Source organism: Homarus americanus, unplaced genomic scaffold, assembly GCF_018991925.1.
Source record: "Homarus americanus isolate GMGI-L3 unplaced genomic scaffold, GMGI_Hamer_2.0 scaffold54443, whole genome shotgun sequence".
Taxonomy (NCBI): Eukaryota; Metazoa; Arthropoda; class Malacostraca; order Decapoda; family Nephropidae; genus Homarus; species Homarus americanus.
Window position 1 is genome coordinate 6,040,547 of NW_024750852.1, and position 20,338 is coordinate 6,060,884.

Consider the following 20,338-nt stretch of genomic DNA (forward strand, 5'->3'; position numbering starts at 1 on the left):
CAGCCGACTCTAAACATGTTGCATACAAGCCATACAGTATATGAAGCAATTGTCATTATCACACTGACTTCATATTCATCATCCTGTACATTATATGAGAAGTGTCATATCCATCTGGTATCATAATTACTGGTAGTAGAGGTTAGAGAAGCACTTCTTTGCAGTAGGTTCAAATGCTCTTAGCAAAGGTGAACAAGAATTAAATGTTAAGAAAATCATTATTTGTTGAGTACTTGTAGTTTAGCAGATACAGTAGTCTGGTATTCAACATTTATTATGGACAAGTAAATTGTTCAAAATATCTAGATTATGAATTCAATATTCACACGTATAAAAATAAGCTAACTATCACTTACAATTACTGTTTAAATCATTTATTCAGTGTCCATACATTCTGAAATATTCTTATCTCCACGAATGACAATGCTCAACAAGCCAAGTCCAGTTATGCAAATATCATTAATGAATCAAAAGGTACCAAAAATATATTTAAAGTGTTAAGAAATCCCCTTTCTCCATTTGACCCAAAATCCAAGCATGCACTTCCTAAAATCATCAATCTGTTATTTCACCCATAAAAACTAAGAACACTGTGTTTACAAATTCATCTATCTTCAAGCCTTGGTATAAAACCTTTTGTTAAGTAAACATATATGACCACATCAATGATATTTTTTTTTTTTTTTAGAAAATAAAGATTATATCAAAGGAAGCAAACAATAAGTAGCATCCTTTATTTTCTTTAGTATGCTCATTACAGTTATATCAATAATACTGATAACTGAGGAGTCCTGAAACTGGTTAAGGAAAATTCTTTTCCACTTAAAGATGACACCATTACCTCACCTTATAATTTCTGCTTTTAAGTTTTCAATCTATGGCAACGATTTTATGCATTCTTCACAGGCAGTTTTGTAATGACAGCTTTGACTTCATAGTAATTACGCAAGGCATACTCGGAGTTTTCTCTCCCTTGGCCAGACATTTTGTAGCCTCCAAAAGGTGTCTGAGCATTCAATACATCGTAACAGTTGATCCTGAAATGACAGTACCATTTATAAAAGTTATGGAAGAATTAAGAAATAAATGATCAGCTGTTATAAAAATGAATGAGAAATATAGATGTCGGGAAATAACATACAGCAATAAACCGTTAAAGATGAAAGCATAGGTGGGGAGGGGGGGGGGGTCTGGACCCCCTTTTTCATCAAAATTACAATACCTTTTCTTTAATGCAGTATAGTATTCACAGGCATATTTGTATAGTAAAAGGTAATTACTATTGACCTCAGAAAATCTCCTAATATCAAGTGCACATGGCTTCAAAATATCCTTGATATTGGCCACTCCATGGGCTTTGAATTCTTTCAAGGCAGCTATTTTTCTTTTGATATCATCTCCTGTAACTGCGATCTCTCTCACTTCATTTTTCATTCTCTTGGGTACCGGCATATTAAGTTCAGTATAGTAAGGTCCCTCGGGAAAGCCATGCCAACCTTGCTAACCTGAGATCTATTGTAGTCGCCACCACTTCATTTTAACAAAAGTTTTTTACCCCAGAGTGAAACACACACCAGTTCCTTTAGTTATGTATATGGGAGCTAAGTGAAGGATGGAAAAACTATGAATTTTATTAAAGGGGGTGGTGACCTGTATGATACCTCTAAATTAAACATGCCTTTGTCACCTTCCATAGCCTGCTTTGGCCTGGGGGCCCTTGACACTTTTAGCAATGGGTTATACTAACCCGGTGAATAATATAATAATACTATAGCAGCTCCATATATTATTAAACTAGGATCAATTCACTGCTTCAGATTTCTAACTCCTTTTACACACAATGTTTTGCTGATAGAAATAGTTTAGTAGTTTCATTATACATAATGGATTTTACTTAATCTTAAATAAAATTGTCAGCTAATTCAACAAAGGCAATACATTACAATAAAAAAGATATCAACATACATTCTTATACATTACTTACCATACAGTGCCTGCCCGGAGACCTTGAGCAAACATGTTAGCCTTGTCCAAATCTTTAGTGAATACTGCTGCTGCTAGACCGTATACAGTTGCATTAGCACGTTTGATCACGTCATTTATATCACTGAACCTCATGATCTGTTGTACAGGTCCAAATATCTGGAAGAGAAGTTTTAAGTCAATCTTAAAACTGTCTATATACAGTAAAACCTCTCATGTTCACTAACTGACACTTTAAATATCAACCGGAGATGTGTTTAAAAAAAAAAAATCACATTTTCCAACAAAATTAAAAAATATTTTGTATGCTTACATAAAGTTGCATCCATAAAAGGGTTGCCGTATATGTCGGCGTACAAGGCCACAGGGTGTATAAGACGACCCCAAAAATTTTAATTGAAAACGTAGGTTTTGAGCTATACTCGCTGCATAAGACTACCGCAAATCTGACACTTACCACTGGGAGCTTACTGCCCCAGTAGTCCTTTACCAACCATCCCACTGACCAGTGGAGTGATACTGCTAAACACACTGCTAAGCAACACATCCTTGGTTATTTAAAATAAGGCCAATTCACTTCAAGTAATGGCATCAAACGTTACCAGCTGGTGTAGTGTAAACACTAGTGATGTCACTTATGCATTGTGTTATTTTACTGGAACTAATGTCAGTATCGAGTAAAATTTTACCATTTACTTGAAATGGATTTACTGATTTATTTATTTAATTACAATATACTGTAATATATTGGAAATGTAAGCATAAAATACACTGCAGGTATTTTCTTTAATTTATAAACTTGCTTCGCGAGACGATCGGTAGGTCGGGCTGCTTGTTTACTTCGGTGCCAGTTGCAAATGGCGGGCGGAGCGTGATGATACCCGTGTTTATTATGTTGTTATTTTAAGGTATGTTAGGTTTATAATACATTTTTATTATTTTAATATATCGGTAATCTTATTTTTAATCCAGAATCGCAAACGTAAGTTTCAGTATTAAATAATAAGTGGTAGGACTGTGGGATTAAGGCCAGTGTTTTCCGATGTTCTCCATCACCACTGGTGACACATTAAACCACAGGATGTAGAGGTTCGGATTTTATACCCGGCGTTTAAGACAACCCCCAATTTTGGGCCGATTTTAAGGTTCAAATTCCATATACGGTATGTAATTGTAAAATTATGCATATGGTTACAAGGGGGCCCCCAGGTTCGCGGATTTTTACTTCGTGGTTCTCGGTTATTTGCAGATGATACCCTGGATGTACCCAAGAATGTCTGTGGATAGTTTTAAAGTTGCTGGCATTTTTGCAGCTAGGACAGGTAGCCATTCATTCTAGAGACAGTAATTTCCTTTACCTGTATTGTATATGTGTGTGTGTAGACACACGTGCACAAAAAACATACAAATAAATAATAACGGGAAAATACTCGCAAATAATCAGAAAGAAATTTATTAAAAATGTGACAGTCTACCCTGAAATCTGCCCTCTATTACAGTACTTTATTAATAGAGCAAGGACTAGAGGGTAGACTCACATTTTTAATAAATTTGTTTCTGATTATTTGTGAGGATTTTCCCATTATTATTTATTTGTATGATTTTCTTCACAACAATTCATACACTTACTTCCTCCCTAGCAATGCGCATACTGTCTTTCACATCAGCAAAAACAGTTGGTTCAATGAAGTATCCTTTCTCGCCTACACGTTTGCCTCCAAAGCACATCTTGGCTCCTTCTTTTTTCCCAGACTCAATAAGAGATAAAATCTTGTTCATTTGCTCCTCATCCACCTGTTCAAGTGAAAAGATCAAAATAATAATTTATTAAGCATATTCCTCAGCAACTGGTCAAATTATGGAATTTAAAGTTGATCAATCTTACCAAATTACAGTAAGTTCTACTAAAGGGTATACTGGTAATTGAGGGGAAAATGTAAAATACAGTTGAAATATAGATAATCAAATGTGAAAGGAGTGACAAGATCATTAAGAATGGAGGCAAGTGGCAGTTCCAAAGTTATGAAGAGTAAGCACGAATGTGCAGCAGCAGGAATGAACATCAACTGATTGGACGAATGATTACAGTATTCTGTTAACCCTTTAAGAGCAGTGTTACATTTAGCTGAGCAAAACCCCTACCACTCAATGGATTAATCAGAATAAATATATTGTATATAAAATAATATTATATAATATATTATATTATATTATACAGTATTGTATAATATAATATTATATTACTGTATATAATATAATATTACATGTATATAATATATATAATATTATATATTATATTATTTTATATTATATATACCCCCTGTATATTGAAAGAAAAAGTATTTTTTTTAAAATATTGAAATACAAACTAACCTGTGGTCCTTGTTCAGTCTTTAAGTCAAATGGATCACCAACTTGACGAATTTTGGCACGTTCAACACTGCGCTCCACAAATTCATCATAGATGGCATCCTCAACAAAGATCCTTGTTCCAGCACAACAGCACTGACCCTATTCAAGAAAAAAGCATATTACATATGTTTAAAAGAAAGACTTTTTCAGTGGTTGAGAAATTACCAATTTAAGTATGAAATCCCATTTAATGGCCATGAAAGCCTGCCATTACTGCCCAGTTACTTCAGGAGCCTTTCGAAGTATCCACCACATGCTAAACTTCCAATGATCTATGACAACCCAAGCCATGGCAGTGGACTTTAATCCACAGTCCTCGCCATATTTCGCTAACTGATGAGAGGGAAAGAATCCCAGTTACTCACTTCAACTAACTTCGATTGAACAAGATTTCTTGCTTCAATCCTATACAGTATTTAATTTTAGCTCTGTTGAAATTTTAGTGCATATATGACATTATATTTTAACAGTATGCAATTATAACATCCAAGAAAGATAATTCCTTCAACTCCTCAATAAGTCTTAAAATTGGTTGGCACATTAGCAATCCATTCCAGCCAAGTTTCAACATTTAATAACAGCTTTATATTAATAGAATGGGACTAGACTAAAGTATGTATAACACAGTTCCAGTAAGTATCAAGAAATCTTATGGTAAACTAATTATCTACCCCTTGTGGTCAAATATATCATTGTTCCATCAACTACACTAACAATTATAGAGACCAGCAATGATCACTTACTTTTTAGATGTAAATTTTATATTATTTCCTGAAATATCTAAACAAATCATGATACATAATCACTCAGTGTAGGCTCAGTGGTTGACAGATCATAAGAATGTTCACTAGCTGTCAAACCATTAATTAATTCAACCAATTTTACCACAAAAATTGAATCTGTAACATAGTAATAACAATTAATAGAATACTGAGCTATGATTACTGTCGCACTTATGGTAGCCTTCCACTTTCTAAAACTAGCCATATTTTCAGTTAATTTTTTATACCATTCTTCACCTTAACTATTTCTTCTTACCTGCACCTTTCAGTCTTTAACTTAATCATTCCTTACTTTCCCAAATACAGCCAGTGCAAAAGTGCCCCTGTGGTGCTACCTTAAAGTGTTGGAGGAAAATAATGTGACCATACTGAATGTGGGAAATGATTTATCTGTTGTGACATGATGAAAATTTATTAACTGAATGCAGCCATAACTTGTGCAACAAAAGCCAACAATTAAAATCATGATTCCAACCAAACAAAAGTATTCAAAATGTTTCAAATATTGTTGAGTATACACGATTTAAATTTTTTTATTATTTTGGACTTCCTTTTCAAGTGTATAAAGGAGTTGGGCTAAACAGTTAATCAGTTTGTTATAGTTTACAGTTTTGAAAGCTTAAGATTACAGTATATGTACAGTGAATGTAAGCAAGTTTTGGGTGTATTTGAAGGACATGAAACATTCAAATACCTTTTTTGAGTTTTGAATTGGTTTCATGATTGGAAAAGCCCTGAAACCCCTATGAAAAGTAAGTTTAGCTTAATATGTATAAAAAGACTGCACACACACCTGATTGAAAAAAAGTCCAAAGTGAGCCTGTTCCACAGCATAATCCAAGTCAGCATCCTTGAAAATAATGTTCGGACTCTTTCCTCCTAATTCCAATGTAACACGCTTTAGGTTGCTAGCGCCTGCTGCTTGCTGGATCAGGTGACCAATCTAGGGGATTGCAGAAAAAAAAAATTACAGTTAACCCTCACTTTACGCGGTCCCGCATTCCGCGTTTCCACGTTAACGCGGTGCCTTGCCAGAACCTCACGTGCTCACATTACGCGGTACGTGAACCCCATTACGCGGAGAGTGTCCGGCGCGACGCTATTTTTAGATTCGCCCCACCCGCCACCCGCCCGCCTGCCTGCCTGCCTCTCCCTCCTCCTCCCTCCGCTTGGGCAAGCGGCGCGGTAAGGTTGCGCAGTGTATGTCTTTGTTGCGTTATCACTGACGTCATATGACGTATCAGACCTGTGATTGGCCATGCATCCCTACCCCCCTCTGCTGCTAGCTGTAATTGGCTTAAAGTATTATGACGTGTCCACCCGGGGGAGGGAGGAAAGACGACGCTTGACCTAGCCGCGGCAGTTTCATCCCTCAAGGCCACTCCGTGTAAACGCGCATCCATTGTTCCGTAAAATGGCTTCCATACCCGGCTGGTGCAAGCTATGGAGCCGTACATCAAGGTGTATCACGACAACATCAACGCCAGCCGTCAGCAAAGCATAACAGATTTCTTCGCCCGCAACCCACCACAGCCAGCCCAAGCCAGTGATAGTGACAGTGAAGGTGACTTTGAGGGATTTGTCAGGGAAGCCCTGACAACTGTAAGTGACAGTGATGGTGATTCACCTGAGGGCCAGTAATCTACCCTCTGCCTCGGAACCAGCCTCCATCCCCATATGCCGACCCATCTCTTCTACTACCGAAAGTGTTACACCTAATTTTTAGTTTTCTAACCTTACCTTTATCTTTCCTAACCTAACCTCTTCTATATTACTTGTTTTTTCATACCATCATAAAGTTAAGATAAAATTTTTACTACAACATAGTTGTGTGTCGTCAAAAAGTGGAGTTTGGGGATTGGCCCGGACTCCATTTCAATTAATCCCATATGTTATGTTATTCACTTTACGCGGGACCCTACGGGTTACATTAACCGCGTAAAGTGAGGGTTAACTGTATATATATATATATATATATATATATATATATATATATATATATATATATATATATATATATATATATATATATATATATATATATATATATATATATATATATATATATATATATATATATATATATATATATATATATATATATATATATATATATATATATATATATATATATATATATATCACTGATAAAGCAGAAAAAGTGAAGCTAGAGACAGCTGTTGGTACCCAATTAACAGCACCAAATAAAAACTAACCACACCAGATTTAAAACAAACCATCAAGTTTAAAAAAGAAAAGAAAAAAGCTATACTGTAACTTAAATTACTTAGGCAAGCAACACGCTGAACTCTCCATAGCACATATTTCAATAAATAAACTTAACAAAACTGAAATACATCTATGGAGTCGAAGAAAAATTATCAACCACAAACCATGTAATTCATATACTACTGAACAATAATTATATATACTGTATACAGTAGACTCGCAGCATACGTGGGGGTTACGTTCCTGGGACCCCGCATAAAGTCAGAAACACTCCTAAAAAATCCCCTAAATCGCCCTAAAATCACTACTGTGTATGTACGTACATATACACTAGAACTCGTATATCACTACTTTAATGTAACATCAACATCTGTATCAAGTGCCTAACAGCATTAATAGAACACAGACATTATGGAGACAGGCATGTGTTATTGTTTTGAGATTATTCATCCCCTTCCCACGTCACCGTTGGGGGATCGTCAAACTCAGATAACGATGCAGGGGAGGATGTGGGCAGCTCAAGGTCACTGCGAGAAGTTGAGGGTGTTGGCTGATCTGCTGACGATGTTGATGCTGAGGTTTTCTTAAAGAACATGGTGACGGGAAGCTGTCGTTGTTATTTCTTAAGCTGCTAGAGCATATTCTTTGTTCCGAGCCATAAGGCTTGTAAGACCTCGTGAGAAGTTGGAAATTGTAACCTAACCCCCACGGGGTAATCAGCATATAGTTGAAACCGCATAAGAAAAATCTGTTTAAGTTGCTAGTCTACTGTATATATACAGTATATATAAAATAATAATATTACCCTGGGGCTAATTCTGATCCAGTAATCCCCAACAAAACATCTACATTGTACTGTACTACCATAACAAACCTGTACTAAAAATTATATAAACCCAATGAGTCCATGAAAAAATTATAAAGGTAAACCCATTGTTGTTTATATCTTCCTAATTTTATATACAGCTTATAACTCCTGAACTTCCTTAAGATAGACATACCCCCTGTACTGTACAGCCGTTTTCTTGGTCGTTCAGGACCTAGGTAAACTTGTTTGCTAGCTCCCTGCACATGAATGGGTTTCTTAAAATGTGTTTCTGAGGCCTCTCACTCCAGTTGTGTGCAGCAATGCTCTGAACAACTGGTGTGATAGGCCTCAGAAATGCATTTAAGAAACCCATTCATGTGTGGAGAGCTAGCAAACAACATGTTCACCTAGCTCCCGAACTAGGACAATGGCTGATACTCTTGATAATCAAAGGAAGAATCTATCACCATATTCTTTACATCAAAAGTGAAATGAGCCCATTGAATCAATGGACAGTTATGTATTGAGTAAAAACTAACTTTCTAAACTATCAAAATTAATTGTACGTACCAACTTGATAATCAAACTCGGCCTTGATCTTAAGAGGATACGTAAGTAAAACAAATATGATTTCAGTTAGACCAAACAATCAAAATATAAACCACAGTACAGTAAACAAAATAAACAGACAGCAAATGTGAAACAATAATAATGCCCCATTACTGTTGTAAGGCAGGGTATAAATATGGATTAGTACTTACTTCTGTGGATCCTGTGAATGCTACCTTATCAACATCCATGTGTGAAGCAATGGCAGCACCTGCACTTGGACCATACCCTGGTATTACATTAACTACACCTGCAGGAAAGCCAGCTTCTGCTACCAGTTTTGCCACGTACAGGCCAGTCAGCGGGGTCTGCTCGGCCAATTTCATAACAATGGTATTGCCTGGAAAGCACAGCATACATTACAACACACTGGCATCTAAAATTAAACCAATTTAGTAAAATTACATTATTTAAAACATACAGTACAAAAATTATTAAACCCACTCGTATTGGTTGACTCGACATAACTTTACAAGCACTACTGAACTGGATTCTGCATGCACTACCTACTTGGACATCTCTATCAGTAATAGTCAAGTAGCCTGGGTTATTTTGCAATGTTTTATTTTCATTTCTTAACTTGACAGCTACTTGAATCACTACCGTTTTCCTACCATTAGCTATCCAAATGTTCACTATACAAAATTTGCTTATATGAAAATTCGATTTTTACTACTGTATTTGAAAGTACTGTAATACTGTACTGATTCGCTTATATGAAAAATATTAAGACCCTTGCTCAGTGCACCCTCCTCCCCTAGTCAAGAGCCCTCACATAAGGTAATGTACCAACTGTATACTGTATTGTACAGTAATTTATTTAGTTTACCAATTTGTGAGGCACTATAATACCTGCATGGTGTTTTTTTAGTTTCTGAACAGAATTAATTTTTTTTAGGTTTAAGTAATTACCGGTATGTCTTTATTTTTGCCGTTTGTGGACCGATTAAATTTTTTGGGGTATAATATTGTAGTTTTCTTATCGTTGGGGAAATGAACCCTATCTTTCCCAATTATTATTTTATTCATTATCCAGAATTCAATACTGTATCTGAATGGTTTTCAAGGAATCTAACCCATTTGGATAGTGAGTGATGCCTGTAGCTTTACAATTCTAATTCTTCACCATTTATATTTTGGGGGGGATTTTTTAAGCTTTTCTGCTATTTTGGATTTACAGTACCAATACTTAAGAAGTTAAACACATTAAATTCCAATTCCGAGAGAAAAGGGTTTGCCGTAATCTTGATCATTCTGATTTTGTTTAAAATTGCGATACTGTACCTGTACTGTACAGTATAGCTTTTACTTGTCCAAATGATGCTCAGATAATGTTAATTAAGTTTGCAAATGCTGTTTACCTTATTTACCTAATGGCCTCCTCCACTTGAGGTGGCCATGCCAAGGGAAGGAGGCCACTCCACCTATGATTTTTCAAGAGCACTTTTAGTGTTTTGGGGTTAATCTGGAAATATTTAAGTAGTTAAACAAATTAACTTCCAATTCGGAGAGAAAAACAGTTCGCCGGTCAAAAGATCACTAAAGGGCAAGCAGTACCGGTACTGTTTCAGCCGTAATCTTGATAATTTAGATATTTTTCAAAATCTCTAGGCACTCCTAAACATGCTGATTAAGAATAGGTGGTCAAAAATTTGATATTTGGGTAATTACTTGTTCTAATGACAGTACTGTATTAACAATCACTGACAATCTCTAACCTATCCTAAATATTAAAACAAAAACTTAATGAACATATCTTGATTAAGATATTGTTTCTTGAAAATTAAAACTTTTATCTAAACTCTGTGTAGTAGGTAGTGACTGTCTGGATGCCACACACTAACACAAAAGCTCCAACATTTACATGTGGGATAGATTTAGTTTCATCCATGGAAAAATAATACAGTATTATGAAAAACATTCCTTTCCAATGTATCATCTAAAGAAAAATTTCCTCAAGTTCCTGGCTAACATGCATTAACCATTATCCAGTATTACCGCTGATTCTGTGGTTTGATTGGAGGCAGCATGTTTGTGATGTATACTGTATTGTGCAATTTCCTTTTTATTAAAGCAATTTTCCTTGTTTTTGTACAGTTCTCTTTATTTTTCCATGAAATACCAAGACACTGTACATTTCTTGGTTGTGTTTAGTAAGGAAATGAACCTTTTTAAGCTTTGTTTGGTGAATCTTTTGATCCCCCTGTCCCTATCCCCTATTTTGTATTACATTTTTTAAAAGGTTTTCTGTCCTTATTATGCAAAATAACAAGAGGCTACTGTACTACCTATATGAAGACCTTTATCTGTAATATTGATACAGGTACTCATTTCTTCCAAGATTAAAATACTGTATAATGTACAGTACCTGTAGCAAGAGCAGGTCCAAATTTCCAAGCTTGCATAAGAAGAGGAAAGTTCCATGGGATGATTTGACCACAAACACCAATTGGTTCATGTCGAGTGTATGCAAAGTGTGGACCATCAGTGGGAATGGTCTGACCGTGAATTTTGTCAGCCCAGCCAGCAAAGTAGCGGAGATTCTTTACAACAAGTGCTACATCAACCATGAAAGAATTTGAGTATGGTTTTCCATTATCGAGTGTCTCCAGACTCTAGAGAAAGAAATGCAAAATATTTCAGATGGGTAAATTTCTGAATTTAATAATGTCAAAATGCTTCTACAATACATTTTATATGGACAAGATTACCCTGGTACTCAGTTAGGTACTTTGCACCACATTATATGGACAAGATTACACTGGTACTCACTGCTAGGTACACTGCATCACGCTCGATGAGGTCAGCCAACCGATTTAAAAGCTGACCTCGGTCATATGCATCCATCTGGCGCCAATCCGAGTTTAATTCAAAGGCCTGTCGAGCTGCTTTTACTGCCTTTTCAACATCAGCCTGTGGTAAAATGTCAAATAACAGACTATTCATAGTACTGCCACTGTATTAAATGTATCTAACAAAACAATGAGAGCAAAGGTTAAATATAAACAAATAAAACGGAATTTACAGTATTAGACAAATTAGAATACAGTACAAGTACCGAACTGTAGTTAAGAAAATGGTACTACTGTATATAGTACTGCCACGGTAATGTGTACCAGCAGCAGTGAAAAAGGTCTTATTGGCAAATCAACATGGAGTAAAAAAATTCTTTATTCACTTTCACATTAAAACTGGGAATACAAAATTAAAACACAGTAACAATGTTATACAGGATTTCAGACACCCTTTATTACTATTTTGTTGTGTGTACTGAGTGCTGTAATGTGTAAATGTGGATGGGCTAAGGCTGATAAGTGTAAACTAGACTCTAGTAATTCTTGATCATCCATGACAAATTTTCTTACCTTATCTCCCTCCTCCACCATAGTGATGACCTCCCCAGTGGCAGGGTTAATAGTAGGGAACTGTTTCCCACTCTCAGATTTATGGAACTCATTGTTGATGAAGACCTGGTGGTAACAAAAACAAAGAGTTAAAAATGAAAGAGAATGAAGGAAGAATTTACATACTGTATCTCCATGATTTATGTCATTTCAAAACTTAATAAAGAAGGCAACCCCCACTATCTAGTACAGTATAAAGTTCGCCACATAAACATATTGGGGGTCCCCTCAGTATAAAGGAATTATTTTTTGTCAGCGTGTACTTAAAGTAGCTACTGTAACACAAAAAGTAACGCAGAAGCTGCACCTCTTTCCTTTTAAAAATTTATCATTTCATGAGCCATTTGTGTGGTTCATCTGTTCTTTGTTACAAACTTATTGTCCAGTTTTAGTACAGGAGGAAACCTGCAATGTTTGATAGGGTCACACTGGATAACACCTTTCCCATGTCTGTCCCAGGACACAAATGGGAGAGATACAGCACGTGCATTACCATCAAGAGTGCCAGATGTTAAGGTGGTGGGAGCACTTTATGCATTTTTATACTGTATTGAGTGAATTTAGGTGCTTAACCCTTGTAAACAGTCAGATTTTTTAGCATAGTATACTAGTATAGTATGGGCTAATTTTTTTTTTTTTTTACACATTTTTTGCCAGCTCCTTTCTTGAGCACAGGGTAGCCAAAATAAAAAATAGCATCCCAATTGATAATCACGTATCTAAACAAAAGTCTGCAGGTGATATCAGATTAAGTACAGTGCATAAATTAAACGCATACAGGACAATGGTAGATCCAGGTGGGGTTTGGGGGGGTACAGTTGCACCCCCTTTTTCAACTAATTCGGACAATTCCTTCTGGTGGTCACCCTCTTTTACACCTTTACCTCAACTACAATCAAAAACCAAAGTCACCACAGCCACACCCCAATTAGAGGGACAGTTCATGATGAGTCTAAGTAAGTCGGTCACTATGGAGGCAACAAAAATCCACAAACCCCTCAGCTGAAGAAGCTTGATAGCAACTTGGCATGCCCAGGGGATGGAATGGAGCTACTGAGGTCTTTCCCAACATTGTGACTTGTTTCTAAAGCTTAACACCCCACTTGCTGCATCTGCTGCTTGTGAGCATATGTTTAGTCATGCTGGGCTTATTATTTATTTAATTAATTTATTACACCCCAGGGGACGAAAAGCCTAGTCACAAGACATGTGGTTAGGCACTAATACTGTACATTGGTACTCATGTCCCGCAGAACACGCTATGAATTGATATGGAGACAATATTGATATGATTTAAGGTCAATAGGAGTTAGCACCCACCAAAGTGTGGGTGGTGTACAAGAAATAAATCTAAATTATTACAGATAAGTAGGTGGTGACATATAGTGGTTAGTGGTACAGTCAAGGCAATACTGTTGAAGGGTGTTAGTGTTGGGACAGTTACAGAATTTACAGCAAGAGAAGTGCAGGTCATCCCCCACCTCAGATACTTGCCAGATAGGTCTACACCCTAACCTGGTGTGAGCAGAGACAACATTTTATCTGCGGACCACAAATCCACGTCGACAATACTTTTTTGGATAAGGAGGAGTGATCCTGTGAAGGATTGTAAAGAAGAGCAGAGCGGCTGAATGTACTCTCTTTCGGTAGGTCATGCTGGGCTTATATTTAAGCCTAAAAGATCCTGATTGGACAGCCATAATTTCGAGAAGCAGTTATTGATTAATCTCCATATAGGGGGCGCCGGTGATAGAAGCGGTACCGCTCTTGCCTTGCAAGTGAGATGTCACGGGTTCGATTCCCGAGCCGGTGGAAAAGTTGTTTGGACTTACTTCCTAGCCCCAATTAGTCCCTCTTCACCTAGCAGTAAAGTAGGTACCTGTTGTAAATCGAAAGTTGCGAATTCGTATTCAGGGAAAGTTGTTGGAGCTTCCAATAACTTGATGACAAAAACGATCGACTCTTCAGGCTTCTACGCCCTTCACCCCTCAGGCTTCTATGCCCTTAACTCATGAGACATAAAGGCAAGCATGAACTTAGCATGCTTCCCTGTTGGGCGCTATTAGGGGGGTGCCCAATAAAAAAAAAAATCCATATAAAGATTTGAAAATAAACATGTGTTATGCTAGGAGTCTTATTTATATCTTTAGTGAACTTTTTTTTTATTTACTGTGGATTTATTTCAATATTTGAGACAATTAATAATTTTGTTGTTACTTTTTTATTTTCAGGACTTGAGTACTTTATGAATGAGACATTTTTACTTCTACTTGTTTACATTGATCTTTGGATACTTTTACAGTACTTCTACTGGAGTCACATTTTGCCAATGTAACAATACTTTTACTAGAGTAACAAAGTCCAGTACTTTTACAACTCTGTACAGTATGTACTCACTTTTTGGCAGATTCCACAAGGTTTATAGACATCAAACATTGTATATTTCCTCCCATAGTAACACTGGACAATAAAGTTTATTAAGGCACAAAATAAGAGATAAACTGACCAAATGGCTAGTAAGCTGATAATTGGTAAAATAATAATTGAAATTTAAAAACAAATTAATGACCTTAAGATAAGCTGTAAGTGTTATCTGCGAGAGTAGAGTACTGTATTGTACACATGGGAGGAGTTAAGTAGATATGAGAACACCTTTACACAACAGATTACAAAACATTTGTTCTCATAAAAAGACCTAATCACATACAGTACAATACCTGTTCACAAGCATCAGCTGTACCTTTTCAGGTACCTATTTACCAGTGTGAAATCACCATCTGGTTAACCAAGTTAATTATCTCATCTATTAGGAATAATGCATACTTTTAGACAAATGTAATTTATATTAAAAAAAGTGATTTGTCTTAGATGTTTTTTTTTTACAGAATACTGTATATGTCCAAAATTGGATTAAAAATTTCTCACTAAAGGAAAAAAATGTGGCAGGCTAAGGCTAGGTTAGGCAGTCAGCTCCAATCACACGGGAAAAGGGAAACAACGGAGCACCTTAGCTTTCGTCTTTATTCAAGATATTGTGGAGGAGGAGGTGTTGCTGGCTGGTTGGTGTAGGTAGAAAGAGGCAGGTCACCACGAGGTCAGGTCTTAAATAGCGGGGGTTGGCGTGGCTTAGTAGTTGACCCCTGCTCCGTGGGCGGCGCTGGTTGACCTAGACCACGAGGCACACCCTGTGGAATTCGTGGGGTCGGCTACTCGGCGACAAACAGCGTTTGTAGGGGAGAAATCCACTACAACATCTTCAGAGGCCTCTGAAGATGTCTTGAATAAAGACGAAAGCTAAGGGGCTCCGTTGTTTCCCTTTTCCCGTGTGATTTTATCAAGATTTATCTTATCCACGTTTTCATTGTGGATCTACATGAAATATATATATATATATATATATATATATATATATATATATATATATATATATATATATATATATATATATACAGTATAACAGGCCCCTCCCCATGTCGTACTGCGCTTAGCGACAAGCATGTCGGGTGACCTTCACCTTGAGACGCGAACTTGCCACATATCTACAACGTGTTATCAGACCACCTCCTCAGTTAGTAACCATCCAACTTTTAGTTCCCACAACTACACAGCGAGTTCTGTCTATCACAATTTTTACTGTCGTTGAACTCGTGTACTTACTAACTTTGTTACGGGCTTAAAAAACTTGGATCATATGAAGATCTTCCCCCCCAAAGTATCCAACTGAAGATCCTCCCCCCCAGGCTAGATCATATGAAGATCCTCCCCCCCCAGGCTAGATCATATGAAGATCCTCCCCCCCAAGTAGGTTTGGGGGGGAGGTTAGGTTAGGTTTGGTTAGGTTAGGTTTGGTTTGGTTAGGTTAGGTTAGGTTAGGTTTGGTTAGGTGGGGGTGGATCTTCAGATGAGCGCGACTGGGCTTGATCATATGAAGATCCTCCCCCCCCCCAGGCTAGATCATATGAAGATCCTCCCCCCCCCCCAAGTAGGTTTGGGGGGGGAGGATCTTCATATGATCCAAAAACTTAATTCTTGCGGCGCAGTAATAACATTATAACAAACCTAATCTACTTAATAAAGGCCTCTTAACACACTCCCCACCCCCAAAAATACGTACATTATGAACATCCACATTAATAATGAACTGGATACTTGCACTATTCATGCTTTTCCGTAATTAACTTACTTATCCTATTTGCCACTGTCGGTCTGTATGCAGCCTGGGAAGATATAGAACATCTCAAAAGGGCAATACTCAGTTGAGTATACATACCTGGAGCTGGCGGACGCCTGCCCCACAATGGGTCACAGCTCAAGGTTGAAGAAGCCGCAAGTCCTGAAAACTGAAGGCAATATTTTTCGGCGAAATTTGTGAAATTATTTGGCCCTTCAGCTCAAGGCTTTAAAACTGGTCTCAAACTATCATTCTTCCTTATATCCAACATCTATCAAATAATTTTGGAGGGAGATGGAAAGTACAAGGTCAACCACTTGGTTCGTATTAACTGTACTTGATGGAAGTCACAGAGTACGTTCGAGTAGTGGGAGGTGAGGAACCGTCGTTGGGATAAGTATCGATAAGGAGGGCAGCGACAAGGGTGGTGCTACACACGCCCTTCATCCCACTTTTTTTAAAGATGATTGTTAAAAATTATTACAGTAAATAAAAAGACTGGAGGGCACACATAAATATCTGTTAGTCTTTGGACCCCATTCCGCGCGATTACGGCCTCCAAAGATAAAGAATATGGGAACAAGACCCGAAATAGTCGTTTCAATTGAAAATTTCGTACCTACCTACTGTATTTATATGTACTTGAAAACAAACCGATTCTGATTATAATTCACGAAACCTCGTTGCTTTCTAGTATGATTTACTGTGCGACGGAAACTAGGGCAAAAGAATATCACGGATGATTTATTTTATGAAATATAAGAAAACATAATTTTTCGTTAACCACCCTTTTGCAGGCGAAAAATATTTTTCGCTAATTTTCTTTTTGATGATTATGTCATTTATCTTTTGGGCAAATCAATTTTTTTTGTATAGCTATTTTTGACGTTTTGATCTTCCATATTCCTATATTCAGATAGAGAGCAAATAATAGTAATTTCACATCCATTTAGCAGCAGATTAGGGAAGGGCCGCGGGTGGAAAGACTTGCCATGACAACGTCACTTACCCCAGTGTAAGGTATGTCTGGTGATGTTATTGGTTCAGGGATGGCAGGAGCAGAATAGGCTGCTGCTGATGGCAAATTTGCTCTTGCTGCTGCTTTCAGAAAGGAAGAATGGCGTAGCACATTACGTAGCATGATGACAACACTCAGAACACAAGAGAACTGACTGTCCTTCAAGGCTTCAGACTCCTCACTAACAGACAGTAACAATATGCGCTATACAGCTATGTTGTAGTGTCGTCCGCAGTGTAGTTGAAAAAGACGACTGACAACTAAAGATAAGCTGCGACTCTGGCAGTGTTGCCATCGATGTAATTTAAATCCCGCTAGACAGGCCTCGAAAACCCTTAAAGCTAACTATTTCTTGAATATGACATGACGTAAATATAATCAAGAATTGCACCAATTTGTTTTGAAAATCACGCTTTGTCCATTTCTTTTTACTAGAGCCATGGCAAGAAAATTTTTAGAATAAAAGAGCATTCTGAATATACTGGTACAGAGAATACTTCTTTCTTAAAAAACAGCAACTCTGAAAATTCATCATCATTATCTTGGGCTTCAAAACCAATCATAACGGTGTCAAAGGAAATTTTTAACTTAGCATTAAGTAATTCCTGCAGTTGAAAGTACATTTTTTAAAAATCAGTATGATAATAATTGGCTTTAATAATGCTAAGAATCTGCCAGGCTTCTTTAAAAAAAATAGCTCGAAATAAAAGCTAGTCGCTAGATTTCAAATTTGCCCGCTAGATCACATGTAAAAGAGGTAGATCTGGTAGGAAAATAGCTAAAATGGCAACATTGCTCGCTGTAAATGCCACACACCACCAAGCTTTTCTGCTGTTGTCTACATTACTCAGCATTTATGTAAGATATCTGTGCAGTATAGATATGTCATCAACAATAGTAAGTAGCGATAAGTCGCTCACACCGTGATTTCATGGTAAATTACATATATTCAACAGAAATAAATATTGACGACATAGCATGTTCATCCAGTGTCATGGCATTTCAAGGGCATCTCCCAGCTGATAGGTATCCAGGGGGCGGACCAGCTTAATTTTTACTTTTATCCTCTTCACCACTGATTGGCTCGTTAGCCGCTTGGGCGATCGGTCACGTCTCTGTTACGCACTGTAGGCAAGTATTGGGCATGCACCGGCTCCTGAATGTACCTGAACCCGCTCCAGTGTTGGTCAAGTCTGGTCTTGAAAGAGCTCACACTCGGTGCCGTCACAACACTTTCTGGTAGACTGGTCCCTGAGTTCACAACTCTCACTCCGAAAAGGTTTGACCTCACAGTTTTCTGAACCTGCGGCTTCTTCAATTTTGAGCTGTGACCCCGTGTGGGGCGAGCGTCCGCCAGCTCCAAGTAAGGACACTCGACTGAGTAGTGCCCCCTGAGATGCTTATACACCTCAATTAAGTCGCCCCTTGCCAGCCTGTAGTATAAGCTAGGCAAGTTCAGGCGCTCCAATCTCTCAGGGTAGTTGAGGTGCCGAAGTGCAGGTACCAGTCTGGTGGCCCTCCTTCGAACATTTTCAACCAACTGACAATCCCTAGCATATCTCGGGGACCAGACGGGGTGACAGTACTCCAGATGGGGAAGCACTTCACTCTTGAAGATCGTTACGAGGGACGGACCGTCTAGGTATCTGAACGACCTTCTTATAAGACCCAATAACTTATTTGCCTGATTTACCTTCTTCTTGCAATGGCCCGAGAACTTCAGCTCATTGTCAACATACACACCTAGGTCCTTCTCACATTCACTCTCAAATAGTGCAGTTTCTTCATCCCGTTGGGACATATGATACGCCTCCTTACCATTGGTACGCCCCAGGTGCATCCTCTTACACTTCGTGACAATGAATCTCAGCAGCCATTTCTTCGGCCATTCCTGGAGTTCACAGAGATCCTTCCGCAGCTCTTCACAGTCCGCGTGGTTCTTGATTTCCCCAAATAACTTGACGACATCGGCAAACACTTGTATGGAGGAGTGTACAACGTCAGACATCGACATGTCATTTATGAAACAAACAAACAACAGAGGGCCCAATACACTGCCCTGTGGTAACCCGCTTGTGACAGGCACGGATGTTGATTTCGTGCCATTATTCACCACACACTGCTTGCGATCATGTAGAAAGTCTTCTATCCACGCTAGGACATTTCCCCGAATTCCGTACCCTTCCAGTTTGATTTTCAGCTTTTCGTGGGGTACACTGTAGAAAGACTTTGCAAAATCTATGTATATATTGTCGATATTACCATCCCGTTCCAGAATATGGGTCCAAATATCCAATAGCTTGAGCAATTGTGTTAAGCTGGAGCGCCCCGGCATAAAACCGTGTTGGCAATCCTTTACAAGGTAGTTTCGAAGTAGTACAGGAAGAGAATGTTTTTGAAGAATCCAAGTGATGTAAAATTAAATTAAATGGAGGGGACATACTTATTGTCGGGTGTATCTACAGATCCCCGAACTGTAGCTTACTAAACCAAAGGAACTTAGAGCCTTAATAGACAACGGAGCGATGCTCAACCTTAGCCACCTCCTATCATGGGGAACTTTAACTATGACGACATGCAAGTAACTTAAAATGCAACTAGCGTTTTGCCAAATAAGGGCAAGACTCAAGCTTTTATTGCTTAACTGAATGGAAATTATAGTAATTCATTTACAATCATAACCAGACTACACCTAAATTGGGTTCGATATGGAGGTAGTTTAGTTAGGTTAGTAACGATGCTATGCATTGATAGTATGTATTATGAATATGTACATCAGTGATGTTAAACTCAAGACCTTTCGAGGGCCAATTCTTATTTTAGTTACCCCCTTCAGGGCCAACACAAGTGCTATATCACATACAGTATTTGCAGGATTGAAGTTTACAGCTTCACACACATTGCCTTACCTGGCTTACCAGG

At 37.8% G+C, this 20,338-nt stretch overlaps 1 protein-coding gene across 2 annotated transcripts; it reads right to left on the reverse strand.

Moving 5' to 3' along the window:
- Window positions 1-719: 719 nt before the first annotated feature.
- LOC121854354 (aldehyde dehydrogenase, mitochondrial-like) lies at window positions 720-17,697 on the reverse strand. Of its 2 annotated transcripts, none has more exons than XM_042348972.1 (10): window positions 17,408-17,697; window positions 12,189-12,293; window positions 11,596-11,736; window positions 11,192-11,438; window positions 8,976-9,163; window positions 5,971-6,120; window positions 4,357-4,494; window positions 3,613-3,777; window positions 1,985-2,142; window positions 720-1,037 (listed from the first exon to the last, which is right to left on the reverse strand). In XM_042348972.1, the coding sequence occupies exons 1-10, from the start codon at window positions 17,537-17,539 to the stop codon at window positions 890-892; spliced, it is 1,572 nt and encodes a 523-aa protein (XP_042204906.1). In that variant the 5' UTR covers window positions 17,540-17,697; the 3' UTR covers window positions 720-889. The 2 variants fall into 2 exon arrangements, with proteins under 2 accessions (XP_042204906.1, XP_042204907.1); XM_042348973.1 differs by lacking the exon at window positions 17,408-17,697 and adding an exon at window positions 16,411-16,543.
- Window positions 17,698-20,338: the final 2,641 nt, after the last annotated feature.

What these genes read in the sequence shown, in the direction of transcription:
- LOC121854354 (XM_042348972.1), bottom strand. Translation starts at nt 17,539, where the DNA reads ATGCTACGTAATGTGCTACGCCATTCTTCCTTTCTGAAAGCAGCAGCA. An exon ending in CAGACATACCTTACACTGGG is followed by an intron (nt 12,294 to 17,407) that starts GTAAGTGACGTT and finishes TGTTACCACCAG; the next exon opens with GTCTTCATCAACAATGAGTT. An exon ending in TTGGACTTTTTTTCAATCAG is followed by an intron (nt 4,495 to 5,970) that starts GTGTGTGTGCAG and finishes TTTCTTGAATAG; the next exon opens with GGTCAGTGCTGTTGTGCTGG.